The sequence below is a fragment of the Chinchilla lanigera genome, unplaced genomic scaffold (assembly GCF_000276665.1).
Source record: "Chinchilla lanigera isolate Chin_1 unplaced genomic scaffold, ChiLan1.0 scaffold00081, whole genome shotgun sequence".
Taxonomy (NCBI): domain Eukaryota; kingdom Metazoa; phylum Chordata; class Mammalia; order Rodentia; family Chinchillidae; genus Chinchilla; species Chinchilla lanigera.
In genome coordinates, this window is record NW_004955482.1 from 8,488,150 (window position 1) to 8,512,423 (window position 24,274).

General features: G+C 39.7%; 2 protein-coding genes across 19 annotated transcripts in view; one reads left to right on the top strand and one right to left on the bottom strand.

The window, feature by feature from the left end:
• Positions 1 to 2,470, top strand: part of LOC102004930 (disintegrin and metalloproteinase domain-containing protein 1b-like) — an 11,427-nt gene extending 8,957 nt beyond the window's left edge. The window contains exon 2 of the mRNA XM_005403178.2: positions 55 to 2,470. Coding sequence (XP_005403235.1) covers positions 55 to 1,932 — 1,878 coding nt within the window. The 3' untranslated portion in view covers positions 1,933 to 2,470. The remainder of the gene's footprint in view (positions 1 to 54) is intronic.
• The window catches only part of Tmem116 (transmembrane protein 116), a 183,715-nt gene that overhangs the window by 99,704 nt on the left and 59,737 nt on the right, over positions 1 to 24,274 (bottom strand). For 11 of the 18 annotated variants that reach the window (XM_013503620.1, XM_013503619.1, XM_005403180.2 and 8 more), the window contains 3 exons: positions 18,698 to 18,842; positions 17,407 to 17,480; positions 15,942 to 16,446 (listed from right to left, as the gene is read on the bottom strand). In XM_013503620.1, the coding sequence (XP_013359074.1) occupies positions 16,240 to 16,446; positions 17,407 to 17,480; positions 18,698 to 18,842 (426 nt within the window). In that variant the 3' untranslated portion in view covers positions 15,942 to 16,239. Of the gene's footprint in view, positions 1 to 14,210; positions 14,257 to 15,941; positions 16,447 to 17,406; positions 17,481 to 18,697; positions 18,843 to 24,274 lie in introns of those variants that run through there. The other 7 variants (XR_001230973.1, XR_001230970.1, XR_001230972.1 and 4 more) reach the window with 3 other exon arrangements.

Here is a 24,274-nt window from a genome sequence, read left to right on the forward strand (position 1 = left end):
GGTTCATTTGTGTCTGTCAATACCTGTTCAGGTCTCAGGGGCATCCTGATCAAGGAGAACACATCCTATGGCATTGAGCCCATACTCTCTTCCAAACAGTTCGAACATGCGTTATACACCATGGCACGTCAAGCTCGAGTCTCCTGTAGTGTCTCTGCCAGAGACAGTCAAGCGGTGTCCACCAGCTGGCAGCAGGGGAGCAGGAAGCCTCCCAATCTACAGGCCCTGTCCTACTTGTGGTCACACACCAAGTATGTGGAGATGTTTGTTGTGGTCAACAACCAGCGGTTCCAGATGTGGGGCAGCGATGTCAAGGAGACAGTGCAGAGAGTGGTGGGCATCGTTGCTCTGGCCAACACCTTTACTCGAGGAATAAACACAGAGGTGGTGCTGGCTGGGATGGAAATTTGGACCGAGGGGGATCTGACAGAGGTCCCAGTGGACCTGCGAGTTACACTCAGGAACTTCAATCGCTGGAGACAAGAGGAGCTCTTCCCTCGTGTGAGGCACGATGTCGCCCACTTGATCGTTGGGCATCCTCCTGGCGAGACCTCGGGTCGGGCATTTCTCAACGGAGCCTGTTCAAGTGGTTTTGCAGCGGCTGTCGAAGTTTTCCATCACGAAGATGCCCTCCTGTCTGCAGCGCTCATGGCCCACCAGCTTGGGCACAACCTGGGCATTCAGCATGACCACTCAGACTGCGTTTGTAGAGATAAGCACTTCTGCCTCATGCAGGAAAACATCACTAAAGAAAGTGGCTTTAGCAACTGTAGCTCTGACTACTTCTACCATTTCCTTCACGAACACAGAGGGGCCTGCCTATTTAACAAGCCGTGGCACACAGGCCGCAGGCGTAGGGATGCCAGTTGTGGGGATGGTGTGGTGGAGGCTCCGGAGCAGTGTGACTGTGCTCCTGACTGTACATGCTGTGATGATGAATGTAATATGGCAGCCCCGGGCCAGTTGTGCCGTGGTGCTATGGGACCATGTGACCTCCCTGAGTACTGTACTGGCAGTTCTGCAACATGCCCTGCAGATAGACATAAGCAAGATGGCACACCGTGCCATGAGGATAACTACTGTGTGAGTGCTAAATGCACGGACCCTACTATTCAATGCGAAATCGCTTTTGGGTCTGGTTCAAAAGCTGCCTCAGAAAGTTGTTACACTAAACTGAACGTCGAAGGGAATCTATTTGGAAACTGTGGCCAGTCTGGTTCCACCTATGTTAGCTGTACAGATAATAATGCAAAGTGTGGGAAACTCATATGTACAGGTATTACTTCATTGCCTTCAATAAAATATGCATTGGCTCAGGTCCCACACGAAAATGACTGGTGCTGGGTCATGGGTAGCTCTTCAGGTGATACCTCCATGGAAGCAACTGTGTCAAAGGGCACTCCTTGTGCTCCAAGCAAATTCTGTGTGAACTTTGAGTGTACTGATTTCCAAGTTGGGACTTTAAACTGCAGTGCAACTGACACATGTAATGAGAAGGGAGTTTGCAATGATTATGGGAACTGCCACTGTGAAGATGGTTTTGCTCCCCCTGATTGCATATCAGAAGGAAATGGAGGTAGTATAGACAGTGGTCCTCCTACTAAGCCAACTGATGACCTTGAGAATGAAGCAAAGAAAAAATCAAATTTATCATTACTTATCCTCATAATTTTGGGAATACTAGTATTACTTGTAATTATTTTTCTTCTCGCCTCTCGTAAACCTGCTGAACCAGAAGAAGCTCCTCCACCAAAGGCTCCACCAGAAGAAGAAGAAGCTCCCCCAGAAGAGGCTCCACCAGAAGAAGAAGCTCCCCCAGAAGAGGCTCCACCAGAAGAAGAAGCTCCCCCAGAAGAGGGGGAAGCAGAGGAAGAGGAGGAGGAGGCGGAGGCGGAGGCGGTGGCGGAAGAAGAGGAAGAGGAGGATGATTAGAGGATAAGTGTGAAAGGGCAAAGCCAAACACATCTAACTCCTCAACTGCTGACTAGGAATGAGAAACTCAGGGAAGCAAAAGTTAAGTGGGAATTGATGGCTCCAATGGCCCTGTAGTCTAAAAATATACTATTATGCGAGGAGATATTCCTCCATATTTATTACTCATTTTAGTAAATAAGTTCTTGTTTACTTAATATATTAAATATTTTAGTACTTTTTCTTTTTCATATTTCATTTAAACTCATCACATGCATTTTTGGACATTAATGTCTTTATGTCTTCGGGCCTATTTTTTTCAGTCACCAGAAACTATTTCTCAGGACATGCTATCTTCTGCGTAAATTGTCTGACATGTAGTAGTATTTGTTCTTGAATTTATTACTATCTATGGGGTTTTCATCTCTTATGGCAAAAATCTATTTTGTAAGGACAACTGTTCATGTGACTGATTGTTCTAACTTGGCCTATTAAGTGTGCATTCCTTGAGAGAGGAGTTTTAAAATCCGAAAATAAAACTGTATTCAAGTTAGACATGCTTTCAGTTTCTCTGTAGGGTGTAATTATTGAGTCCATTTTGTTTTGTAGCCATGTAGGAGGTGTGCATCTGATAAGGAATAGGATCCTAACTGATCCTGGGTTGAGGAGCCAGCCTTGAAGGCATCCACCTTTCCAAATCTTATAGATATGTAACATATACATTCCATTTACTACTTCCCAGTATTTCAAGGTGCTTTCTATAGCTATATTCCATCTTACCTAAAACAGCTTTTCTTCCACAGAAGCTTTCATAGCCCTTCTTTTTGCTACTTGTCTACTGATGAATTTGATGCCTCCCATATGTCATGGCCAATGAATGTCATCTAGAGTTAAGTAATTGGGTCTATACTAATTTTATAATAGTTTAGGGTGCCTACCAGAGTACTGAATGCATGAATGAAATTTAAAGTTTATTTAAATTAATAACTTGTTGACGGACACTCAGAAGGAACTTTTCCAGTACAAGTAACAAAGTTCTAGAGGTGGCAGTTACTTCTCAGGGAAGAGGGCACGAGACAAATATAATATTAACATTATTTATTTGGTGTTGGCATTGTGTTAACCATTTTCAGGGCTGGGGAATACAGCTTGGAGTAGAGCTCTTGCCTACCATAACTGAAGCTTGGATTTGACATTCACTGCTACAAAAAACAAAACTTCTCAATTTCCCAATGAAACTTCCATCTTGTACATAAGGAAACAAAGAGTAGGTTCTCAAGATAGACAATAAGTCATATAAACCAGCATCCCTCCCCAAGTATGACCGAAGTTATGAGCTCCCTTCCTCTTGAGACTTTTCCATCAGTGAAAATGGGAAGACATTTGATATGGCTTTAATTGCCTAGAACAGTGGTAGCAAACTTATCGTAGTGGGTTATTGTGTTTTTAAGACAAAAGATGTTAATGTCGAGTTGTTTTTTCTAAACTCAAACCTCAGTCTTCAAATTTAATTGCAATGTTGGCACTTTGTGGCAAATAAGTGGGTTTGGGGTTGCAGTTTGGTACTCGTTCTCCATGGTTTGCCATCATTGGCCTAGACCATGGATTCTTAGTGACCACTGAAACAGACAAGCCTTACAAGTGCACATGACCTCTTTCAAGAACCTACTGCACTGTGCAATCATTTTGGATATAGTGTCTTTCTCCCTACTAAAGCTGATAGCATGGAGTGGCAATTTGGTATCATCATTTGGTTCTGTGGGTCCAGCTTACTGTAGATGCTCAATAAATGCTGATTAAGGGAATGAATTAATCAAAGCAAACTTTGAAAAACTGGGCAAGTTAGATATGGTGCCATGTGCTTTGTTACTCAGGAGGCTGAGGCAGCAGGATGATGAGCTCACGATTTCTAGGTCAGTCTGAGGAAGACAGTAATATAGTGAGACCCTGCCTGAAAAAAAATAACGGGACAATATCTGTGCTCTGGGAAGGAGCTTCTTGCTAGTACATAGACAGTGTGTGACTAAAATCTTTCTTGGATGCAATATTGCTGATTTTATAAACCATGAAGTTGTAAAATTTTATAAAACCCCAAACCTCAGTCAAAGAATGCTGAAGCCTACTTGGATAGACTATGGCTGGGAGGAATACTTATGTTCCAGTAATGTTTGTAAATTCCTGGGACCCAGCCAGGTGCAGTCCCACAGCCCTGATGGTGACTTCTTGCCACCCTGTCCCTACTTTCTTCTCTGGAATACTTTTGTCCTTTCTCTGCCTCAGGACAGTGATGATGAACGGACTTCTCTAAGTTGCCCAAAGCACCCCCATATCCAGGCTGTAGATGTTTCTCCAGATTTGAAGGTAACAAAGGAAAATTGTAGTGTGGAAAATCTTCAGATGCTGCAGGTATTAATGTTCCTAAAATCTAGAGGTCATGCCCCACACCCCCTTATCAGCCATCTCTTCTTGGCACCAATGTGACATTTTCTTTTATTCCACTGAGTGTTTTGGGGAATGTTTCTGTAGGCTAGAGTCAAACCATACTCCTTGTCTGGGGCTCAGTTAAAGGAAAAATAAGGTTTCCCTTAAATCCAGATCACAGAGTAACCTCATATGGATGCAATTCTGCACACAATGAGAACTGTTACATTTACTTGAAAAAAGTTTATCTTCTTGTTTTTCCAAACTTTTTTTTTGTTCTGGGGATTGAACCAGGGGTCTTTACACTGAGATACACATCTCAGCTCATTTTTTTATTTTTAAAGACAGCATCTCACTAAGTTGCCCAGGCGGCCAGGAGTCAAATTCTTGATTCTCTTGCCTCCTTTTCTCAGAATGCTAGGATGACAGGTATGTATTGCCACACTCAATCAAACTTCATCTTTTTTTCTTTTTTCTTTTCCTTTTTTTTGGTACTGGAACTTGAGCTCCGGACCTTGCACTTGCCAGGCAGGCGCTTATGCCACTGACCTATATCCCCAGCCCCTCAAACTTCATCTTAAATAGAATTTTGCCATTACAGTTGAGTAGGGGGAAGGGTACAAAAGTCTCACTGAAGCTTTTTTTTTTAAGGAAATAAAGGTAGTCTTCCTCCAATGAAAAAGTGAAATAGTAAACAACTATGAAATAAGTTTTCATCCTCCTTCTAGATATAAACCTTTTAAAAGATTTTAAAATCACACCTTCAGGTTGAGGCAGGAGGATTGTTGCAAGTTCAAGACCAGCCTGGGCTACAAAGAGAGCTCAAGTCCATCCTGAACTGCATAGCAAGACCCTGTTTCAAAAAGACAAAAATCAATCAATCAATCATACCTTCATTATATATGCAATACATCTCCAAGAGTTTATTCTATAATTGAGAGAGGAATCTTTGTCCCTTGCCCATAATATGCTCCATCACTTAACGTCTTGTTATAGAAACTCCATTTCCAGAGGTTTCTGGGGAGAGAAGGAACCTAATACTTTGGTTTTCCCCTTACCTATTAGATAGTTCTGGGTCTTTGAAATCTGTGGACATAATGAAATACCATTGTAGACATTTCAAAGGCTTATTAGTTTTTGTTTAATCAGAAATGGACATAAATTTTACATTTATTTGTGGAGAGTCTTGCAGAAAGGTAAACCTCAAATACTATTTTTTACTAGAATGGTTAGTACAAGATTTATACAGTTTGACTCAAATTTTGCTGATCTGTCTTCCACATGGACAAAGTAACATGCAAGCTTTAGTTCACGGTAATGTTGATCACTGAGAAAGGAGGATTTTGATGTGAGAAAACTTGATTTAGGGACCTAGTGTTTGCTGAAGGGGGTCCAGGTAAATACAGGGGAACATGAATGGCTGGAAGTTAACCTCTCCTGGTGGACCATAACCTATGGAGTCTTGATTTAGATTTTAATCTCTACTCATTTTTTTTTAAGCTGGCTGAGTTTAGATAAATCATTTTTACTCCATCAGCACCAGTTTTGAATCATAAAATTAGATAAGTTATAAATACCTTGCAGGATTATTGTGAAGATTACTAATAAATAAAATTATCCAGAACAAAATAAATATTCAATAAATATCTGCCCTAGTTACCACTGTTTTTTGTTTTGTTTTGTTTTGTTTCTGGTACTGGGAATCGAATTCATGACCTTGCGCTTGCAGGGCAGGCGCTGTGCCGCTGAGCTAAATCCCCAGCCCTGACCATTGTTTTGTTACATAGCCCACATTATTAACCAATTAAGCCATTATTAGGAAGTTATATTGCCTGCTTCTTTAACATGTTCTTAATCTCTACAAATTCCTAATCAGGGTTTACCTCCAAAATAAGGACCTAGTTATGATTTATAAAGATGCTCATCTATATTTAATTGGATCAAACTGTCTTCTTCCAACACTTATCTTCTTAAATGCTATATAAAAAGGAAACTTGTCAGGAAGTCATACAAGAAACAGGATCTAGTAGAGCAGGTAGAAGAAGAATCTTCAGAGAAGGGAAGTAAAGTGCTGAGTTAGCCTCAGAAGATACAGGTTTGTCTAGGGCTTGGTGACCAAAAGGTAATGACTGAATTCCTAATCTCAGCTCTGCATGCCTAATCATCCCTTAGATGTCATGGACAGATATTTTCAAGTGTCTTTTCTTACTAAAAACACAACTGTTATGAGGATGAACAGCAATATCTCTATTTTTAGATCTGAGACTCTGAAAAGAGAGGGTTTTTCTTTTTTGGACAATGACATGTACATGCTAGTAAGCAGTAGAGTCAGAATTGGAATTTTAGGTCATCTGATATCAGTCAGTTTTCTTTCTGGTATTAACTGCTAGAACCAGTTAGTATCTACTTGTGAGAGCAGATTGTGTCGTATCTTACCAACTCTGTGTTTACTGACGCCACACTGGTAGCTGAAAATTGGTCATAGTGGTGGGTGTGTTTATGCAACAGAAATAGGCAAATAATATAAATTCGGGCATTAAAAAAAAGGAGACTACCACTTGTCAAACACTTATCAGCAAATAACTACAATTACTTCTGGTATTACAAAGAAATTATAAGACATCTTTCCTCTACCCAAAGAATTTACAATCTGTCTTTGAAAGCATAATAAAATTATATAAATCCTTTGAAAGCATAATAAAATTATATAAATCTACTTAGTGGTGGTATGTTTCAGACTAACTTTGAAGTTCAAACAGTAACAGAACAATGTAAGTTCTGTATTGTCATAAGACCAAATAATAGCCAATTTATTACATATATAACATAAATCCAAGAGATGTGATCTACTCTGGACCAACTGATGATTAAAATTGAGAAAACCATGGTTAAAATAAGTAATTTATTTTCACTGTGACTTGCTATTAAGAAATAAGTCTGACTTCAGTTCATCTGTCTATTTCTGCATTATTCATTTAAATATTTACATTCAAGAAATATTTACATCTTAGGAACTAGGAAGTTGCAAAAGATAAAAAGCACAGCTTCTAGATGTGGAAAAAATGGAAGTCACATACACTGTTGGTGAGAATGCAATGTAGTGCAGCTACTTTGGGATGTTTGGTAGTTTCTCAAGGTGCTAAATAAAACTAGTTACTATATGACTTCACAATTCCACTCATATACATATTACGTACCCTAGAATATGACAGTATATATCCATACAAAAATTTGTTTGTGAGTGTTCATATCAGTATTATTCACAAAAAAAGAATCCAAATGTCTAACAACTGATGAATGAATAAATAAAATGTGAAATATTCATACCCACTGGTCATTATTCATCAATACAAAACAATGATGTACTGATACATGCTATAATATGAACTTTGTAAACATTATGCTGAGGCCAGTCATAAAAAAGTCACATATAGTATGATTGCTTCTGTACTGAATGTACAGAATAGGCAAATCCATAGTAACATAAAGACTAGTTATTGCCTAGGACTAGGATGTAAGAAGCTAATGGTGACAATGAGGGTTAACCTCTAATCAGCACAGATTTCTTTCTTGAGTGACAGAAATGCTAAAATTAGATTATGGTAATGGTTGCACAGTTGGCAAGCCCATTGGATCACACATATTAAAGGGGTGAATTTAATAGTATATAAATTATGTGTTATGTTAAATGTTAATAATATGAAATATTGGAGTAAGGTGCCCTTTTATAACTATTCCTCTGCATGGCAAGTGCAGGATCCTGAGTTTGATTCTCAGTACCAAAAAAATAATTATTCCTAACCTCAAACTTCCCCTTACCAAAAAAAAATTTTCCCCAGTCTTCACACAGGGAGTTACTTTTAGTTTAGTGTCTTTCTAGACTTCTTCTAGGTAGAAAATGTACAGTTTTGTTTTATATATATATATATATATATTTTTTTTTTTTTAAACCGTGTATCTTGGAGATGAGTTTATATTACATATAAACTCTTCAGAGCAAGTGATTTAGTGGGATCTTATGGATTATCAACACTTATTGTCTTTGATGTAATGCAAATAAAGCATCATCAAGATAATGGGGAAAATGCACTGTACTTTATGCAAAAAGACTTCATGCTTCGTTAATTCACCAGGTCTCTATGATGGAATAAATATTTCTAATTACAGAGAAGGAAATTCCCATTAATCTTCAATTAAAAATGTTTTTGTTAAGGCCTTACTCACATCATAAACAATTCATGGTTAAAAAGGATTTACCAAGGGACACTGTTTTTTTTATTTATTTATTTATCCATTTATTTAGGTTTTTTTGGGTTTCTTTTGAGAAAGGGTCTTACTACATAGTTCAGGCTGGTCTTGAACTCACTATGCAGAACAGGCTGGCCTTGAACTCAAGATGATCCTCCTGCCTCAGTCTTCCAAGTGCTGAGATCACATGCATGCACCACCATGCCCAGCCCTCTAGTCTTTTAATATCCAGGCCACAGATTTAAATATGAAAAAGGGAGGGAGATTGGGATGAAGGTGACAAAGGCAGTAGGTTTTATAAATTTCTTATACTACTCCTATAAAAAGACAAAAACTAGAATAGTAAAATCAAAACCTAGAAACAACAGCTATAACAAAAAAGGGATGAGCATCCCACAAACTTCAAAATATGAAGGGGTAAAGACAAACTACAGGCAGTTCCAAGACCTGACTAGTATTAATATGTGTAAGGAAGAAAGCAGAGACTAATAATGGGATGCTTACTGGACTTGAGAATAGGAGAACCTCTAAATATCTAACCAGTTCTGGAAAGCACATGAACCAATTAAAAACAAAAACAAAACACCTAAAACTGGGGAGAGTTTCTGACATTTCCGTACTCAGAGAATGCAAGAAGGGAGCCAGAGAAATCTGAGACCTATGAGCTTTTGAAATGATTCTTCCAGGAAAAGTTTATGCTGAAGAAAATCTGCTGCGAGTAGAATTCAAATTGATGAGCACAAAAAAGCAAGGAAAGAGACTTAAAGTGGAAATATCTTCATTGTTTTACTGATTAATATGCTATTTACCAACAGGTTTTAGGAAGTGATCTTTACCGTGTCTATGTCATGTCTTTGTATTTCCATATTCGGGTTGACCTTAACGCAATCTTTTGTGATACATTGTGAAGTGTGATGCTCATGATGACTCCTGAGAAACATAGGTGGTTTTCCCTGCATAGTTCCCTAGCATACTATAAATAAAACCATTAGTGGTAAGTGAAGATTTATGACTGGACTCTGGCATCATCAGCATTAAGAATGTGCTGACAGAGAGGACACTAAGTGGTTGTGGGAACCCAATGTGCTGGGAAGCTGGAGAGAAAAAGCTACAAAAAATGCCTTTCACCCCAGATGGCTCACTTGAGATGTTAGTAAGAATTGCCTCCTCAGTATTCTACAGCTGTGACGAGGAGGAGGCCAAGGAGGGAAAACAAAGAGACCGAGAAAAAGCAGCTGCTTTTGCTGCAGCACTAAGAAAAACAGACCCTAAGTCTGATTCTCGGGACCCCAAGAAGAACTCAATGACTGCATTCATCTGCTACCACTGTTAAAAGCCAGGCCACCTCAAGAGGAACTGCCCTAAGAGTCCCCATGGGCCATGCCCTGAATGCAAAGGTGACCCCTGGAGATCAGTCCGCCCTCTGAAGCAGAGGCCCCAGAGCTCAGACCCATCCTACCAGGTAGTCCAACAGGAATGAGGGGGCCCGGGGCATACTCTGCCTTCTCCCTCTGGCCAGACTGTCATCTCCATGGAGGAGCCCTGGGTAATCATGACTATAGAGGAACAAGAAAACAGCCTGTTGTTAGACACAGGTGCAAGTCTCTTGGTCCTTCTTTTCAATCCTGGCCTTCCTTCTAGCCGTCACACCTCAGTGAAAGGAGTCACTAGTAAGGATGTAATCCACTATTTTTCACAACCCTTAGGCTGTAACTACTTGTTAGATCTTTCTTGTGTATCTCTGTCTTCCTGAGAAACCACTTTGAAGATACCACCATGTATTACAGCAGCCACTGATATTTTCCTACTCATCTGTCCATAACTCTGTAACGTTTGTACTGTTCTTATTCTATTTTGTAAATGGATGTATGTTTATTACTATGTGTTTCCTACAACAACCCTTGAGAATAGTCAATGAATATTCAATAGGTCACTCATGTATAGCTCTATTTATTTTCTTTAGAAACCACTTTGAAGATACCAAAGTATAGTACAACAACCATTGATAATACCCTACCACTTTTGTCTGTAACTCACTATTATTTGTCTATTTGTTTTCCTGAGAAACTATCTTGTTGATAACAATATGTAAAACAACAACCATTGATAATTTCCTACCACTTTGTCTGTAATTTGGTAAGCGCCCCTATTACTATGTTATTCTTCTTTTACTCTTTAAAATAAAAAAAAAAAGAATATGTTGACATCTTTGATCTTTGAGATAAATCAGGCACATTCCAGTTTGGATGCAGTAACTTTTATTTTGACCACTCTGTAAGCCTCCTTTAGTTCTGACATAAATTGGGATCTGCTATTCCTGCTGCTGCCTGGGACCACGATTTTATCAGTAAATCCCTGGTAAATTGCATTCTGTCAAATCCTGGATCTAATCTTTTTTTTTTTCTTTTAGTCTCATACCACCTTGGGGCCAGTTGTCATACACTAGGACCAAGTATTTCTAGAATAACTAGTAAGCCAGCCAGGAGACTAATAAAGTAGATATGAGAAAGGAAGCTTCTATGAGGAAAATTATAGGTTGGCCAACTACCTCTATGTAACGAGGGATGGTTCCTATGTTAAAATGCTTGCAGCCTGCCACATGAATATGGTGAGACTCTAAAAACATTCCAGAAGCCCGGTGTGCTTCCTTCCCTAACAAAGGAACAAAATAAGTAAATCATGTATAGTAATACACGCCTGTAGTTCCATTTACTCAGGGGGCTGAGGCAGAAGAAACACCTGAGCCCAGGAAATCAAAGCCAGCCTGGGAAATATAACACAACGCTGTAAGAAGGCAAAAACAAAGCAAAATACAACACAATACAACAGCTGTTTCACTGCAGAGTTTGAGGCTGAGCATCAGAATGCAGTGGGGATGTGGCAGAGATACTGTAGAGGATGTAGATACATGATGGCCTTAAAAAGAAGGGAACTAAGCATACAACATCTACTGTTCTGTCTCCTAAGATCAGTCCTTTACCAAGGGATACACTGCTTGGCAGGGAAACTGTAAGCAAGAGGCAGCTGGCAGTCCCCACTCACACTACAGACACCTGAAGCATTCCTTATTGGAGAAACCTGTGGTCTTGGCAGGCCCTGAGCCCATGTTGTGGACCTGCCTATCACTGCATTGTTCAGGAGAAAGAGTACACCCCATATTGTTTCTTTCTCTACCAAGTATGAAGACTATCTTAAAACCTACTACTCCCTGGGTCATGGGAAGCAGCCAAGTAACTGCCCTTCATAGCTCCACTATCCTGCCCTGCAAACCAGCCAGGCACTCCTACCTACCCTTTTGAGGGCCCAGGTGGCAGCTGGTGGCCCACCCTGAGAAGCTCATCTGCAAGGAAGCCAAGAAAACAGTTAAGTGGTACTGTCTACTCTCTTCCTGCACTGGAAACATCCAGGTGACCCTGTATATCCTTTCCTGGCCCCAGCCAGGTGGACCTTGACATTCTCCCATTAACTCCAAAACAGGTGGGTGGTTCCACTCATGCATCCCCACCTCACAGAAGGTAGCCAGGAAGCCTTCTCTGAGTAGCTTGGCCAACACAAGCTCAGGAAAGCAGAATAGAGTTCGACCTACCCATAATCCCAGAAGGCAGCTGAGCACACTATCCTAAGTGACTTGGCTCAAGCAAGGGTCCTGGGAAGCAACTGGGCAGCCCATTATCTGAAGCTCAGCCTGCTGAGATTCTAAAAAATGATTTTCAGCCACTCACTAACCCTGTGCCCTAGGAAGCAGCTAGGCAGAACTTCCTGTGAAGGTTGGCTACCATATGCTTCACAAAGTCATATATGCAGCCCTTGGACAATGACATTATCTTTGGCATTAAGCCTATATATACCTTAGTAATTCTGAGTATGTATTTTATACGTGATTTATAACATATCTGTGAAATCAGGTGAGTCCTGTGCGGTCAGTAGAGATAAAAAGGGGAACTCTTAACAACTTCACAGTATCAGAGCAGGACAGAACCTGTTTTGGCTTATATCTAGACATTCCCCCAAAGCCTCATGCAGTCATACGTGGGGCTTTTCAGAGGTGGCTGTAGCTACAGTGTGTGATGTTGGGATTAAGGATGTGACGCTGATACTGATTCGTGGCGTGATGCTAGGATTAAGGGTACCCTACCCTGGGCATGTGTGCTACTCACCTTAAAGGCAGGTAGCCTGTATAGAACACAAAGGACAAAAAAAAGAAGGCTGCTGTTGTCACCTGCTGCTTCTCTACTTTGCTGCTTGCTTCCTCCTGCCCAGCATGAACTGCTTCTGATCTGTGATGCCTCTCTGCCATGCTACCCTGCCTTGGAGCCAGCCAGCTATGAACTAAAACCTCTAAAAACTATTATGAGCTACAATAAACCCTTCCTCTTTTAACTTGGGTGTTGGATACTTTGTCTCAGCAACAAGAAAAGTAACTAAGACAGAAATATCTGCAGATATGTTTCTCAAATCTGAAGAAATATTTATTATAGTTGACAATAAGTGGTTCTTAATGTGAAATGTGAAAAGTCAGACAACGTATGTTAACAGATATACATGCATCGGTGAAGTGTTTGAGAAGTTCAAAACATGTACAGAGAGAAACAGTGCAAATTTCCTTGAAACTACAGAAAACATTTCAACACATCCTTTGGGAAGTGTGAAATATAGTGCTCTCTATATAATCAATGGCCCAAATCTTGGGAAGTATAAGGGCTATATATTTCTCAGTGTCTATACTGCTAAGAATGCAACCAGTATTGAATTATCTATACCCTATTCTTCAGTTCTTGTGGCTCATGAGGTTGGCCCGAACTTAACATGACTAAGTGGCTTATAAGGGTTATGGCCAGAACCTCTGTACAATGCAATGGATTCATTATTGTAGCTGTGGGCTTCAGCAATTCAGCTTCCACTACTTTCAGCAGCTGTAAGGACTATTTGTTCAGTAAGTCTAAGCTCCAAAGCACCTTTGGAAAGCCATTTGGAGAGAACAAGATAATGAATAAAGGAGAAGAATATGACGGCAGCTTCATTGTCAGAATGATCACTGTTATCAGGCATGGTGGCACATGCCTATAATCCCAGCACTCAGGAGGCTGAGGCAGGAGGATTGCTGTGAGTTTGAGGCCAGCCTGGGCTACAGAGAGAGTTTAAGTCCAGCCTGAACTGCATAGTGAAACCCTGTCATAAAAAAAAAAAGAATGATCACTGTTGTCTGCTCTCATGCTGACTAAAAATGGGTTCAGATTATGCATTTAGATCCTGATGCAAAAAAATACAAACTTCTAAAAGAACCACATACTTCTACTTCAAGGTACATGAGTGTGACTGTAATAGTCTCTCCATGTGATGCCAGACAGACACACAACTAAGGAGGTACCCCTTGCAAAGAATAAGGTCATGTTTACCAGGGCCAGTGCAGAAGCCTGGACAATTAGTGCCGTAAAATCTTTGGAAAGAGCCTAATGGTTGCCTGGAAACATTGTTACTATTATTAATGAGACAAGTTTGGAAACTACGGTAATGACCTTGAAAGAATGTGTAAGGTCTTGAACAAGTTCAAGGGCAAAGATGTAAAATATGAAAACTTCTATGCAAAAGCATCCAAGGCTCCCAAAGACTGAAACACATTGAAAACTTACTCAGTTCTCCAAGACATGAGATACAGGCGTGTAGAGTTTTCTGAAGCTGTAGACAGGAATGATAAGGGGGAGGTAAAAGATTGCAGTCAATGTGATCCACAAAAAATCTGTATCATCAAACTTACTTAGATGCCCTTGTACTTCACTATGACTGCAACTTGGAAAAGTGTCATCTGAGAGGAGTTTACAATAATTTTAAGAACTCCTTGCATGTCTATGGCTATATCTCTCTTAGGGCTATCTAAACAGTTTGAACAGTGACCCAGCTCTACATATCCCCTGTGACCTTCAGTATGAGAAAAAACTTACAATCCTAATTTGGGTCTTGTTGAGACTCTGACTATTTCTTGCTCCTATTACCTTTTTGTCTATACCCACAGAATATCTAAGACCAGTATCAATGAAAAAAAAAAGTCATCAGAGGAACTCTTGAGAAACATTTACTAATTACCCTCTTTCTGATAATAAAGGCAAGTACAAAGTAATACTGAAAGGGTCTTTTAAAAATTGGACATCTTAGGTCTGGTCCCCTTCAGTAACTACGGAACTGGGCATTCTTTCTTGGTTCCATCTATTTTTCTATATGAATGCTTTTGGTTTTTAAATTTAAAAAAATTAAAGCAGCTACCCGGGTGAGGTAATCTTTCTTGTTCTGTGCTATCCTGAAATCAGGTCTTCAGAGCTTTGGGACAATGAGAAGCTTCAAAATGTGATCGACAGAATAAGGCCTGGTGGCCCTCCATAACTTTCATGAAGCACATGCCCTAAAACTTCAAGAGCTATTACTGAGTTACCTAATATTTCTATATAACTCCTTCGGAAAGATCTTTAGAATTTACTTTTCATAGCATCCTGCTTAACCTTCCATCATAATCTGGTCAATTTCTCTGATCTTAAAGATTTTACCTTGGAAAGAATTTATCAGATCCATATACGCTTATTAGTTCCAATGTTTTGACTTATTATCATTCTAGCCATATTGTCCATTTAGCTCCCCCCTTGTTTTGCAACATGATACTTGATGCCAAGATCTTAAATTGGCCTTGTTCATAACTTAACTGGAGAGACCAAACGTATTTGTTATACGATTTGAGAGGGAAAAAATGGGTCAGATGGACATTCCTACCTCTTAATGATGCTCTGTGTTCTGGGAACCTTTTCATTCTCAAAAAGTTTAAATTGTACCTATAATCATTCATCATCATCTGCTCATTCATCCTATAAACATATGTTTAGTGCTTGTTATTAGGCTGAACCACATGAAATGAACTGCCTGAGACTATTTTCATTTGTAAAAATAGCCAGTTAATATAGGTCAATCTAATTTTACATGTTCAGAAACTATGAAACCAACCTTGGAATTCTGCTTGTAAACGAGAGTTGAGAGTTACTTATTCCTAGAAGTTTTTATAGTTCTGATTTCCCTTAAAATTTATTATCTTTGTGACTTCAAAAGATTGGTCTTAATTTTCTAGTACAGGATTGTGCTTCTGTTGAAGTCCTAAAATAGATCTAAACATATGAAACTTGAATAAGATGTGTCTAAGCGTCCCACTGTCACTTTTTAAAATAAATGTTTTCCTAGCTGTTTCCGGGTTTCAAAACTCTTTAAAGAAAGGAAAACCAGACTCCACATTCACTCTCAGAGAACGCAACAGGAATCTCTGAGCAAGCTGTTGCACATCCCCCTCCTTGCACTGCAACCATGGAGTAGAGTCTGGAAAGAACACATACAAATAATAACCTGGAATTTATTTGTTTCTAGAAGAGACTTAGACAAATCTAACACTCATCAAAGTAAATTAATCCATCTCTTAGATGAAAAGTGCCTTTATCTCTATGAAGAGTTTAACTGGAAAGATCCTTCCCAATTCACCTAGAATAGTTACTAACTATGGCACTGTATTTCCTTTCAGTTCTGAAGTCTATGGTATGCTTAGGAAAGATATACAATGTGCCCCCTAAAACAATCTTCTCAATCCATTAGTGTGAAATAACTCCAGTTACTGAATGTTCCAGTATTATAGTTTCAAAGAATGGTGGAAGAGCTGGTACCAAAAGCAACAGTAGACTTCAGTGGATCTAGGCATCTGCTATAGACCCGCTTCTGTGAGCATAACAATGGCGTTTGTGTATCCGCATCTCGTCGAGCTTCTTGCTTTAGTTGGTGGAATTTGTGCTGTGTCCAGCCATATATTCCACAGTTGAGCAGACCCTGGGATGCTGCTGTTAGAGCCTGGAGGAGATGAAGGAATGATGGGGCCCATCCTTCAGATTTTCAGATATCTAGGAATAATCCCCTTATCCTCCCCCACAATCTTTTTTTTTTTTTTTTTTGTTTTTTTGTTTTTTTGAGGTAGGTCCTTGCTATGTAGTTGAGGCTGGCCTTGAATACACTATGTAGTCCAGGCTGGCCTGAACTTGAGGTGGTCCTCCTGCCTCTGCCTCCTGAGTGCTGGGGTTACAGGTGTGTGCCACCATGCCTTGCCCCCTTAACCCTTACTTATAAAGCACTTTTACATTTTCTCTCTCTCAAACATCAAGAGCTGGTACATGATTTTGTATTTGTCTAGCACTTTCTAGACTCATGCTTTAACTGTATCTTGTCATAGGTGACTGAGATTTTGTCATATTCCTTAATATACACATAAGGTCAATGAAATAGCTTCAATGTGCCTCTTATTGATCCATTTTTCAGAGAAAGTTGCTCTATCAGTTAGATAGTCCAAAATTGCCCTATCCTTAGTCCAAAAAGTCTTCTTCAATCTGATAAATGAGGAAAAGGAGAATTATTCCATTACCCTCCCTTTACTAATAATAGCTAATTTATCCTACTTAATTTACTACCAGTGTTTCCTAAGAATATGTCCTGGTAGATATTTTTTTTTATTTTTACTGCCCAAAAAACACACACCAAATAAAACAAAGTTGACCAGAGATATGTATGATCTGGAGTACACTGCAGCACTTTTACTAAAGCATCTACCTTGCTCTGAGAAAATTTCCACATTCTTCGTAACTAAACATTTTATAACTGAGATGGAAATAACTGAACAAACAGTGACTAAGTATCTTTTGTTTTGCAATGTAGAAATAAATATCATTAGAGGATAAAATTGTATTTACTGAGTACTGGCAGTGTAAGTGAATAGAATAAGGGTACAAGAACAGAGATTCTAGGTTTTGAAGGTGTTACCTGGAGAATATAGAGGGCAATATGCAGTTTGGTGTCCCATGGCTCGGTGAGCTTTATGATCATCAGAATGATAGCTGTTAATACACAATATGTAAATCTTACTGTTAGCCTTTACCGCCTACAGCATAAAGTTCCCAAGTACACATGCCTGGGTATTATTAGAATGGAAGCTATAGGCATATCAGAGATCAATAGTGAAGCCGGGTGTGGTGGTGCACACCTGTAATCCCTGCACTTAGGAGGCTGAAGCAGGAGGAGCCTTCAAGTTTGAGGATAGCCTGGGCTACATAATGAGCTCAAGGTCAGCCTGCATAGTGAGTTGAGGCCAGTTGCAACTACATAGCAAGGATCTACCTCAAGAAGAAGAAGAAAGAAGAAAGGAAGGGAGAAGAAAGGAAGGGAGAAGGATGAAGAGAAGGAGGAAGAGAAGGAGGAGGAGGAACAAGAGGAGGAAGAGGAAGAGGAGGAGGAGGAGGACAAGGAGGACGAGGAGGACGAGGAGGAGGATGAGGAGGAGAACGAGGAGGAGGACGAGGAGGAGGACGAGGAGGAGGATGAGGAGGACAGGAGGAGGAGGAGGAGGACGAGGAGGACGAGGAGGAGGAGAAGGAGGACGAGGAGGAGGAAAAGGAGGAGCAGGAGGAGGAAAAGGAGGAGCAGGAGGAGGAGGAGGAGGAGGAGAAGGAGGAGAAGGAGGAGGAGGACGACGACGAAGAGGAGGAGAGGGAGGAGGAGAAGGAGGAGAAGGAGGAGGGGGAGGAGGAGGGGGAGGAAGAGGGGGAGGAGGAAGAGAAGGAGAAAGAGAAGGAGAAGGGGAAGGAGAAGGAGAAGAAGGAAGAGAAGAAGACCAGCAGTGAGATTAACCATTGGGCCTTTGACCTCTGACTTCTACTCCTTATTGATTAAACTTTATAGATGGTTAGTGTGGCAGTGATGACAAAGTGTAGTACGGGAAGATAATTGTTTACACCTCTTAGCATTTCAGAATTTACCAATCTCTTTCATAAACATTATCCAATCTGATTTTTATAGCAACCATATATAGCAGTAAGGGCAGGTATAAACATCGAAGTCCTGTTGGGACATTTTCCCTTTTATTTCAGGTTGCATATATGCTTAATTAATTTCTACATAAGAAGAAAAAGAAGTTGGCAAGTTGGGGGAAACTGGAAATACGGTGGGGCCAATATAAATTTCACAAGCTGGATGGGTATTTGTAGTCATCTGTCTTGGTGAAATCACTTTGCTTGATCAGAGTCAAACAGGTGCCCTCTTCTATTAAGGTACCCACCTGGGGCCCAGCAGCATAGAAAGGCCACTGGGTAGAAGCGTACACGCTGCTCCACAATATGAATCACTGCCCACTGTTCACTTCCCAGAAAGCCAGTTGATTTCACAAATTTCTTATACAATATCTGGGCTTGGATGAGTAAGACCTAAAGATGAGTGAAGCAGTGAGTAGTATGCCTAATGCTTACTAAAATTTCCTATCATTTTACAAGGATCATTTTCTAAGCATCTCACAATAGGAAAGACCACTCTGTTTTTATCCTCTGAAACCATGCCTTTTTTTGAGAGAGAGAATTATTCAAATTGAACTTATACCTGGATAAGGAAATGAATAGATACTAGTCAAACTCCAGGTTATCATGTTCAATTTATGACCCTTACATCAATCCCTTAAATCACCCCCCAGCCTAATTACAACATACACAGGAAGTTAAAAGTAGATTCTAGCCAGGTGTGGTGGTGCATGCCTGTAATCGCACACTCAGGAGGCTGAGGCAGGATTGCCACAAGTTTGAGGCCACCCTGGGCTACATAGTGAGTTCAAGGGTAGCCTAAACTATACAGTGGGATCCTGTTTCAAAAAATAAAAAATAAAAAAAAGTAAGTTCTAGAGGCCGGGGTTTAGCTCAGTGGTACAGCACCTGCCTGGCAAGTGTGAGGTCCTGAGTTCAGTTCCTGAAAATGCCTCCCCACCAAGAAAAGTTCTAATTAGATCCTCTTTTAAAAATCTTTATATTTATATTAGATATTCTGTTGGAAAGTGCTTTACATTTCATACCTTTAGAATATGCTAGCAGTATGGCTTAAATTCTCAACTGTAAGCAAAAAGAAGTTTTAGAAAGTCTCTTTGTGTCTTTAGATGGAAAATGGATTATTTTTCTCTTTCATTTGCCAGCAATTTGAGTAAAGTTTAGGTTATGAAAGAAATTCAAATGGGTTTAGAAGTCCAGTGTGGTATTTTTGTAGGGAGTAAATAAATAATCTTGGTAGCAAATCTTACCAAATCTGAATTTTTTCCTAGTAGTCCAGATCCATTCTCTAACAACCCAACTGCCTAATCAAGTTCAGCCATAGTCTCCTTTCCACACAGACAGAAAGATCCAAAGGAAGCTAGAATGTATTTGAGAATGTTTATGTCTAGAACAATCAGTTAACTATTGGTTGATTCATTTTCTTCCTGTCTTTCATCCTTCCTTTCTGTCTTTTTCTGGTTTTGTTTTGTGTTTTGTTTTTGGTGCCAGAGATTGAATTTAAGGGCCCTCTAGCACTGAGTCACATCATCAGCTTTTTTTTTTTAATTTTGAAACAAGCCCTTACCAAATTTCCCAGCTGACCTTAAACTTGCAATCCTCCCTTTGGCTGTCCAAGTAGCTGGGTTACAGGCAGAAGCCCTTGTGCCCACTACCATCTGTTCATTTGGGGGGATATATAGCTATGTAGAACTCACTATGTAGCCCCGGCTGGCCTCAAACTTGCAGCAATCCTCCTGCCTCAGCCTCCTGAGTGCTGGGATTATAGGCATATGCCACTACACCCAGACCATCTGTTGATTTTATATCTTTGTTTTTGGTTCTGGGAATCGAACTCAGGACCTTGCACTTGCCAGGCAGGCACTTGTGTTGCTGAGCTATATCCCTGGCCCCATCTGTTGATTTTAAAGGAATCTAGAATGCTATTTCTGCTAGTCTGAAGAATAATTTTCAGGGTGCTAGCCTTGGTGGACCCATCTCTCTTCTTAATCAGTTCCAAATGTAAGTCTTCAAAGGCATTTTAAGATGAATTAGTTATTTTTTTTTTTTTTAAAGACAGAGTCTTGCTATGCAGTCAAGGCTGGCCTGAATGCTCTATGTAGCCTAGGTTGGCCTCAAACTCATTGGCAATCCTCCTGCCTCAGCCTCCTGAGTGCTAGGAATACAGGCATATGCTACCATGACCAGCTCACTATTTTCTCTTTACAAAGCTGATGATGAGATAAGCTTAAACCTACTTTAGAATTGTCAAAGGAAATACCCATGTAATTACATCTGGTTTATAGGTGCTAGAAAACAAAACTGTTAGGATAAAACAAAACTGTTAGGATAAAACTGGTCTGTAGGTAGTTTGTAATTCCTGAACTGAATATAAGAAGAGAAAATAATACTGAAAATTAAGTAGATATGGAAAATAAAAAGGCACATTTGCTTGCTTACTATGTTTGTACTCTGTATACAATCATGATACATAATCATATATCATCTAGTTGATTATTTTAATTCTACATCATTCTGGTGATATCAAATGAGTACTGCATATGATAACTGCATCAATTACTTAACATTTTAACCAGTTAGACATAGCATAAATGCAAATTTATGGCTAAAAAGTTAAAAATATACATTATTTGGAAAATTAAATCAAAGCATATGTCCTATGTCTCAGAATGGCATCCTACATAAAAGATAAACTGCGTACCTGTAATCCAGGCATATGGGAGGCAGAAGCAGGAGGATCAATTTGAGTTGGAGGCTAGTCTGGGCTCATAATGAGTTCAAAGCCTACCTAAATTATAAGGCAAAACCCTGTCTCAAAAATAAATAACCCTAACCCCTAGTAAACAAAAACCATATGATCATCTCAATAGATGCAGAAAAGCATTTGACAAAGTCTAACACCCATTCATGATAAAAAAAAAAATACAGAAAAGTGGAATAGAAGGATTTTATCTCTCTCTCTCTCTCTGTCTCTCTCTTTTTTTTTTTTTTTGGTCTTGGTTTTCATTATGCAGTTCAGGCTGGACTTGAACTCACTATGCAGCTCAGGCTGGCCTCAAACTCACAGTGATACTCCTGCCTCAGCCTCCTGATGCTGGGATTACAGGCCTGTGCCACCACACCAGGCAAAAGTCTTTATCTCAATTTGACGAAAGCCACCTATGACAAACCAATGGCCAACATCATGTTAAATGGTCAAAACAAAGATTTCACTCTAAAATCAGGAAGAACACAAGGATGCCCACTATCATCATTGCTGTTCAATATAGTTCTAGAAACATTAGCCAGAGCAATTAGACAACAGAAAGAAATAAAAGTAATACGGATAGCAAAGGAAAAAACTAAATTGTCATTATTTGCAGATGACATGATATTCTACAAAGAAGACCGCAAAAACTCCACCAAAAGTCTCTTAAAATTAATAATCAAATTCAGCAGCACAGCACGATACAAAGTCAACACTCAAAAATCCATAGCATTCCACAAATAATAACCTCACTGAGAGAGAAATCCAGGAAACAATACCTTTCACAATAGCATCAAGAAAAATGAAATACTTAGGAATCAATCTAACAAAGGAAGTGACAGACTCTTACACTGAAAGCTACAGTACTCTAAATAAGATCAAAGAAGATATCAGAAAATGGAAAGATGTCCCATTCCTGGATAGGCAGAATCAATATAGTGAAAAGAGCCATACATCCAAAATTGTTATACAGATTTAATGCAATCCAAATCAAAATACCAACAGCATACCTCACAGAACTAGACAAAACAATCCCAAAATTCATATGAAATTAGAAGAGGTCTAGAATAGCAAAAGCAATTCTGGTCAACAAAGGCAAGACAGGGCTGGAGAGAAAACGCTACAAAAAATGGCTTTCACCCCAGATGGCTCACTTGAGATGTTAGTAAGAATTGCCTCCTCAGTATTCTATAGCCATGATGAGGAGGAGGCCAAGGAGAGAAAACAAAGAGACTGAGAAAAAGCAGCTGCTTTTGCTGCAGCACTAAGAGAAACAGACCCTAAGTCTGATTCTCGGGGCCCCAACAAGAACTCAATGACTGCATTCATCTGCTATCACTGTTAAAAGCCAGGCCACCTCAAGAGGAACTGCCTAAGAGGCCCCATGGGCCATGCCCTGAATGCAAAGGTGACCACTGGAGATCAGTCCGCCCTCTGAAGCAGAGGCCCCAGAGCTCAGACCCATCCTACCAGGTAGTCCAACAGGAATGAGGGGGCCCGGGCATACTCTGCCTTCTCCCTCTGGCCAGACTGTCATCTACATGGAGGAGCCCTGGGTAATCATGACTATAGAGGAACAAGAAAATAGCCTGTTGCTAGACACAGGTACAAGTCTCTTGGTCCTTCTTTTCAATCCTGGCCTTCCTTCCAGGCGTCACACCTCAGTGAAAGAAGTCACTGGTGAGGAGGTAATCTGCTATTTTTCACAACCCTTAGGCTGTAACTACTTGTTAGATCTTTCCTGTGTATCTCTGTCTTCCTGAGAAACCACTTTGAAGATACCACCATGTATTATAGCAGCCATTGGTATTTTCCTACTCATCTGTCCATAACTCTGTAATGTTTGTATTGTTCCTATGCTATTTCATAAATGGATATATGTTTATTATTATGTGTTTCCTACAACAACCATTGAGAACAGTCAATGATTATTCAATTGGTCACTCATATATAGCTCTATTTATTTTCTTTAGAAGCCACTCTCAAGATACCAAAGTATAGTACAACAACTATTGATAATCTCTTACCTCTTTTGTCTGTAACTCACTATTATTTGTCTATTTGTTTTCCTGAGAAACTACCCTGTAGATAACAATATGTAAAACAATAACCATTGATAATTTCCTACCACTTTGTCTGTAATTTGGTAACCCCCCCATTGCTATGTTATCCTTCTTTCACTCTTTAAAATAAAAAAAAAGGCAAGACAGGCAGTAATACAACCCCTGATTTGAAGTTATACTACAAAGCTACAGTGATAAAAACAGCATGGTACTGTCCAAAAAAACAGACAAGAGAGTCAACAGGACAGAATAGAAGATACAGAAGCAACTCCAAGCATATTCAGCTATCTTATATTTGATAAAGGGGCTGAACACCTTCACTGGAAGAAAGACAGCCTCTTTAGTAAACCGTGCTGGGAAAACTGGCTTTCCATATACTGAAGATTAAAACCAGACCCGTATCTCTCATCACCCACTAAACTAAAATTGAAATGGATCAAAGATCTAAATATTAAAACAAAAACACTTAATCTCCTAGGAGATAGAACAGGTAAAAACTCTTGAAGACACAGGTGCAGGGAAAGACTTTATGAACAAAACACTAATAGCACAGGAAATCAACAACTGGGATCACATCAAATTAAAAATTTTTTGCACAGCAAAAGAAACCACCAACAGAGTAAAGAGACAATCTACAGAGTGGGAAAAAATTTTACCAGCTACTCCCCAGACAAAGGAACAGCTAGAATATATAAAAAACTGAAAAAAATCAGACCCCTCAAATTTACAAATCTGATCCAAAAATGGGCAACTGAAATGAATACATATTTCTCAGATGAAGAAGTAAAAACAGCAAATAAATATATGAAAAAATCTTCAACATCACTGGTCATTCAAGAAATGCAAATTAAAACAACACTGAGATTCCATTCACTGCAGAAAGAAGGGTTACCATCAAGAAATCAACCAGTAGGGGCTGGGGATTTAGCTCAGCAGCACAGCGCCTACTTGGCAAGCATGAGGTCCTGAGTTCCATTCCTGGTACCAACAAAAATAAACTGCTAATGAGACTATGGGGA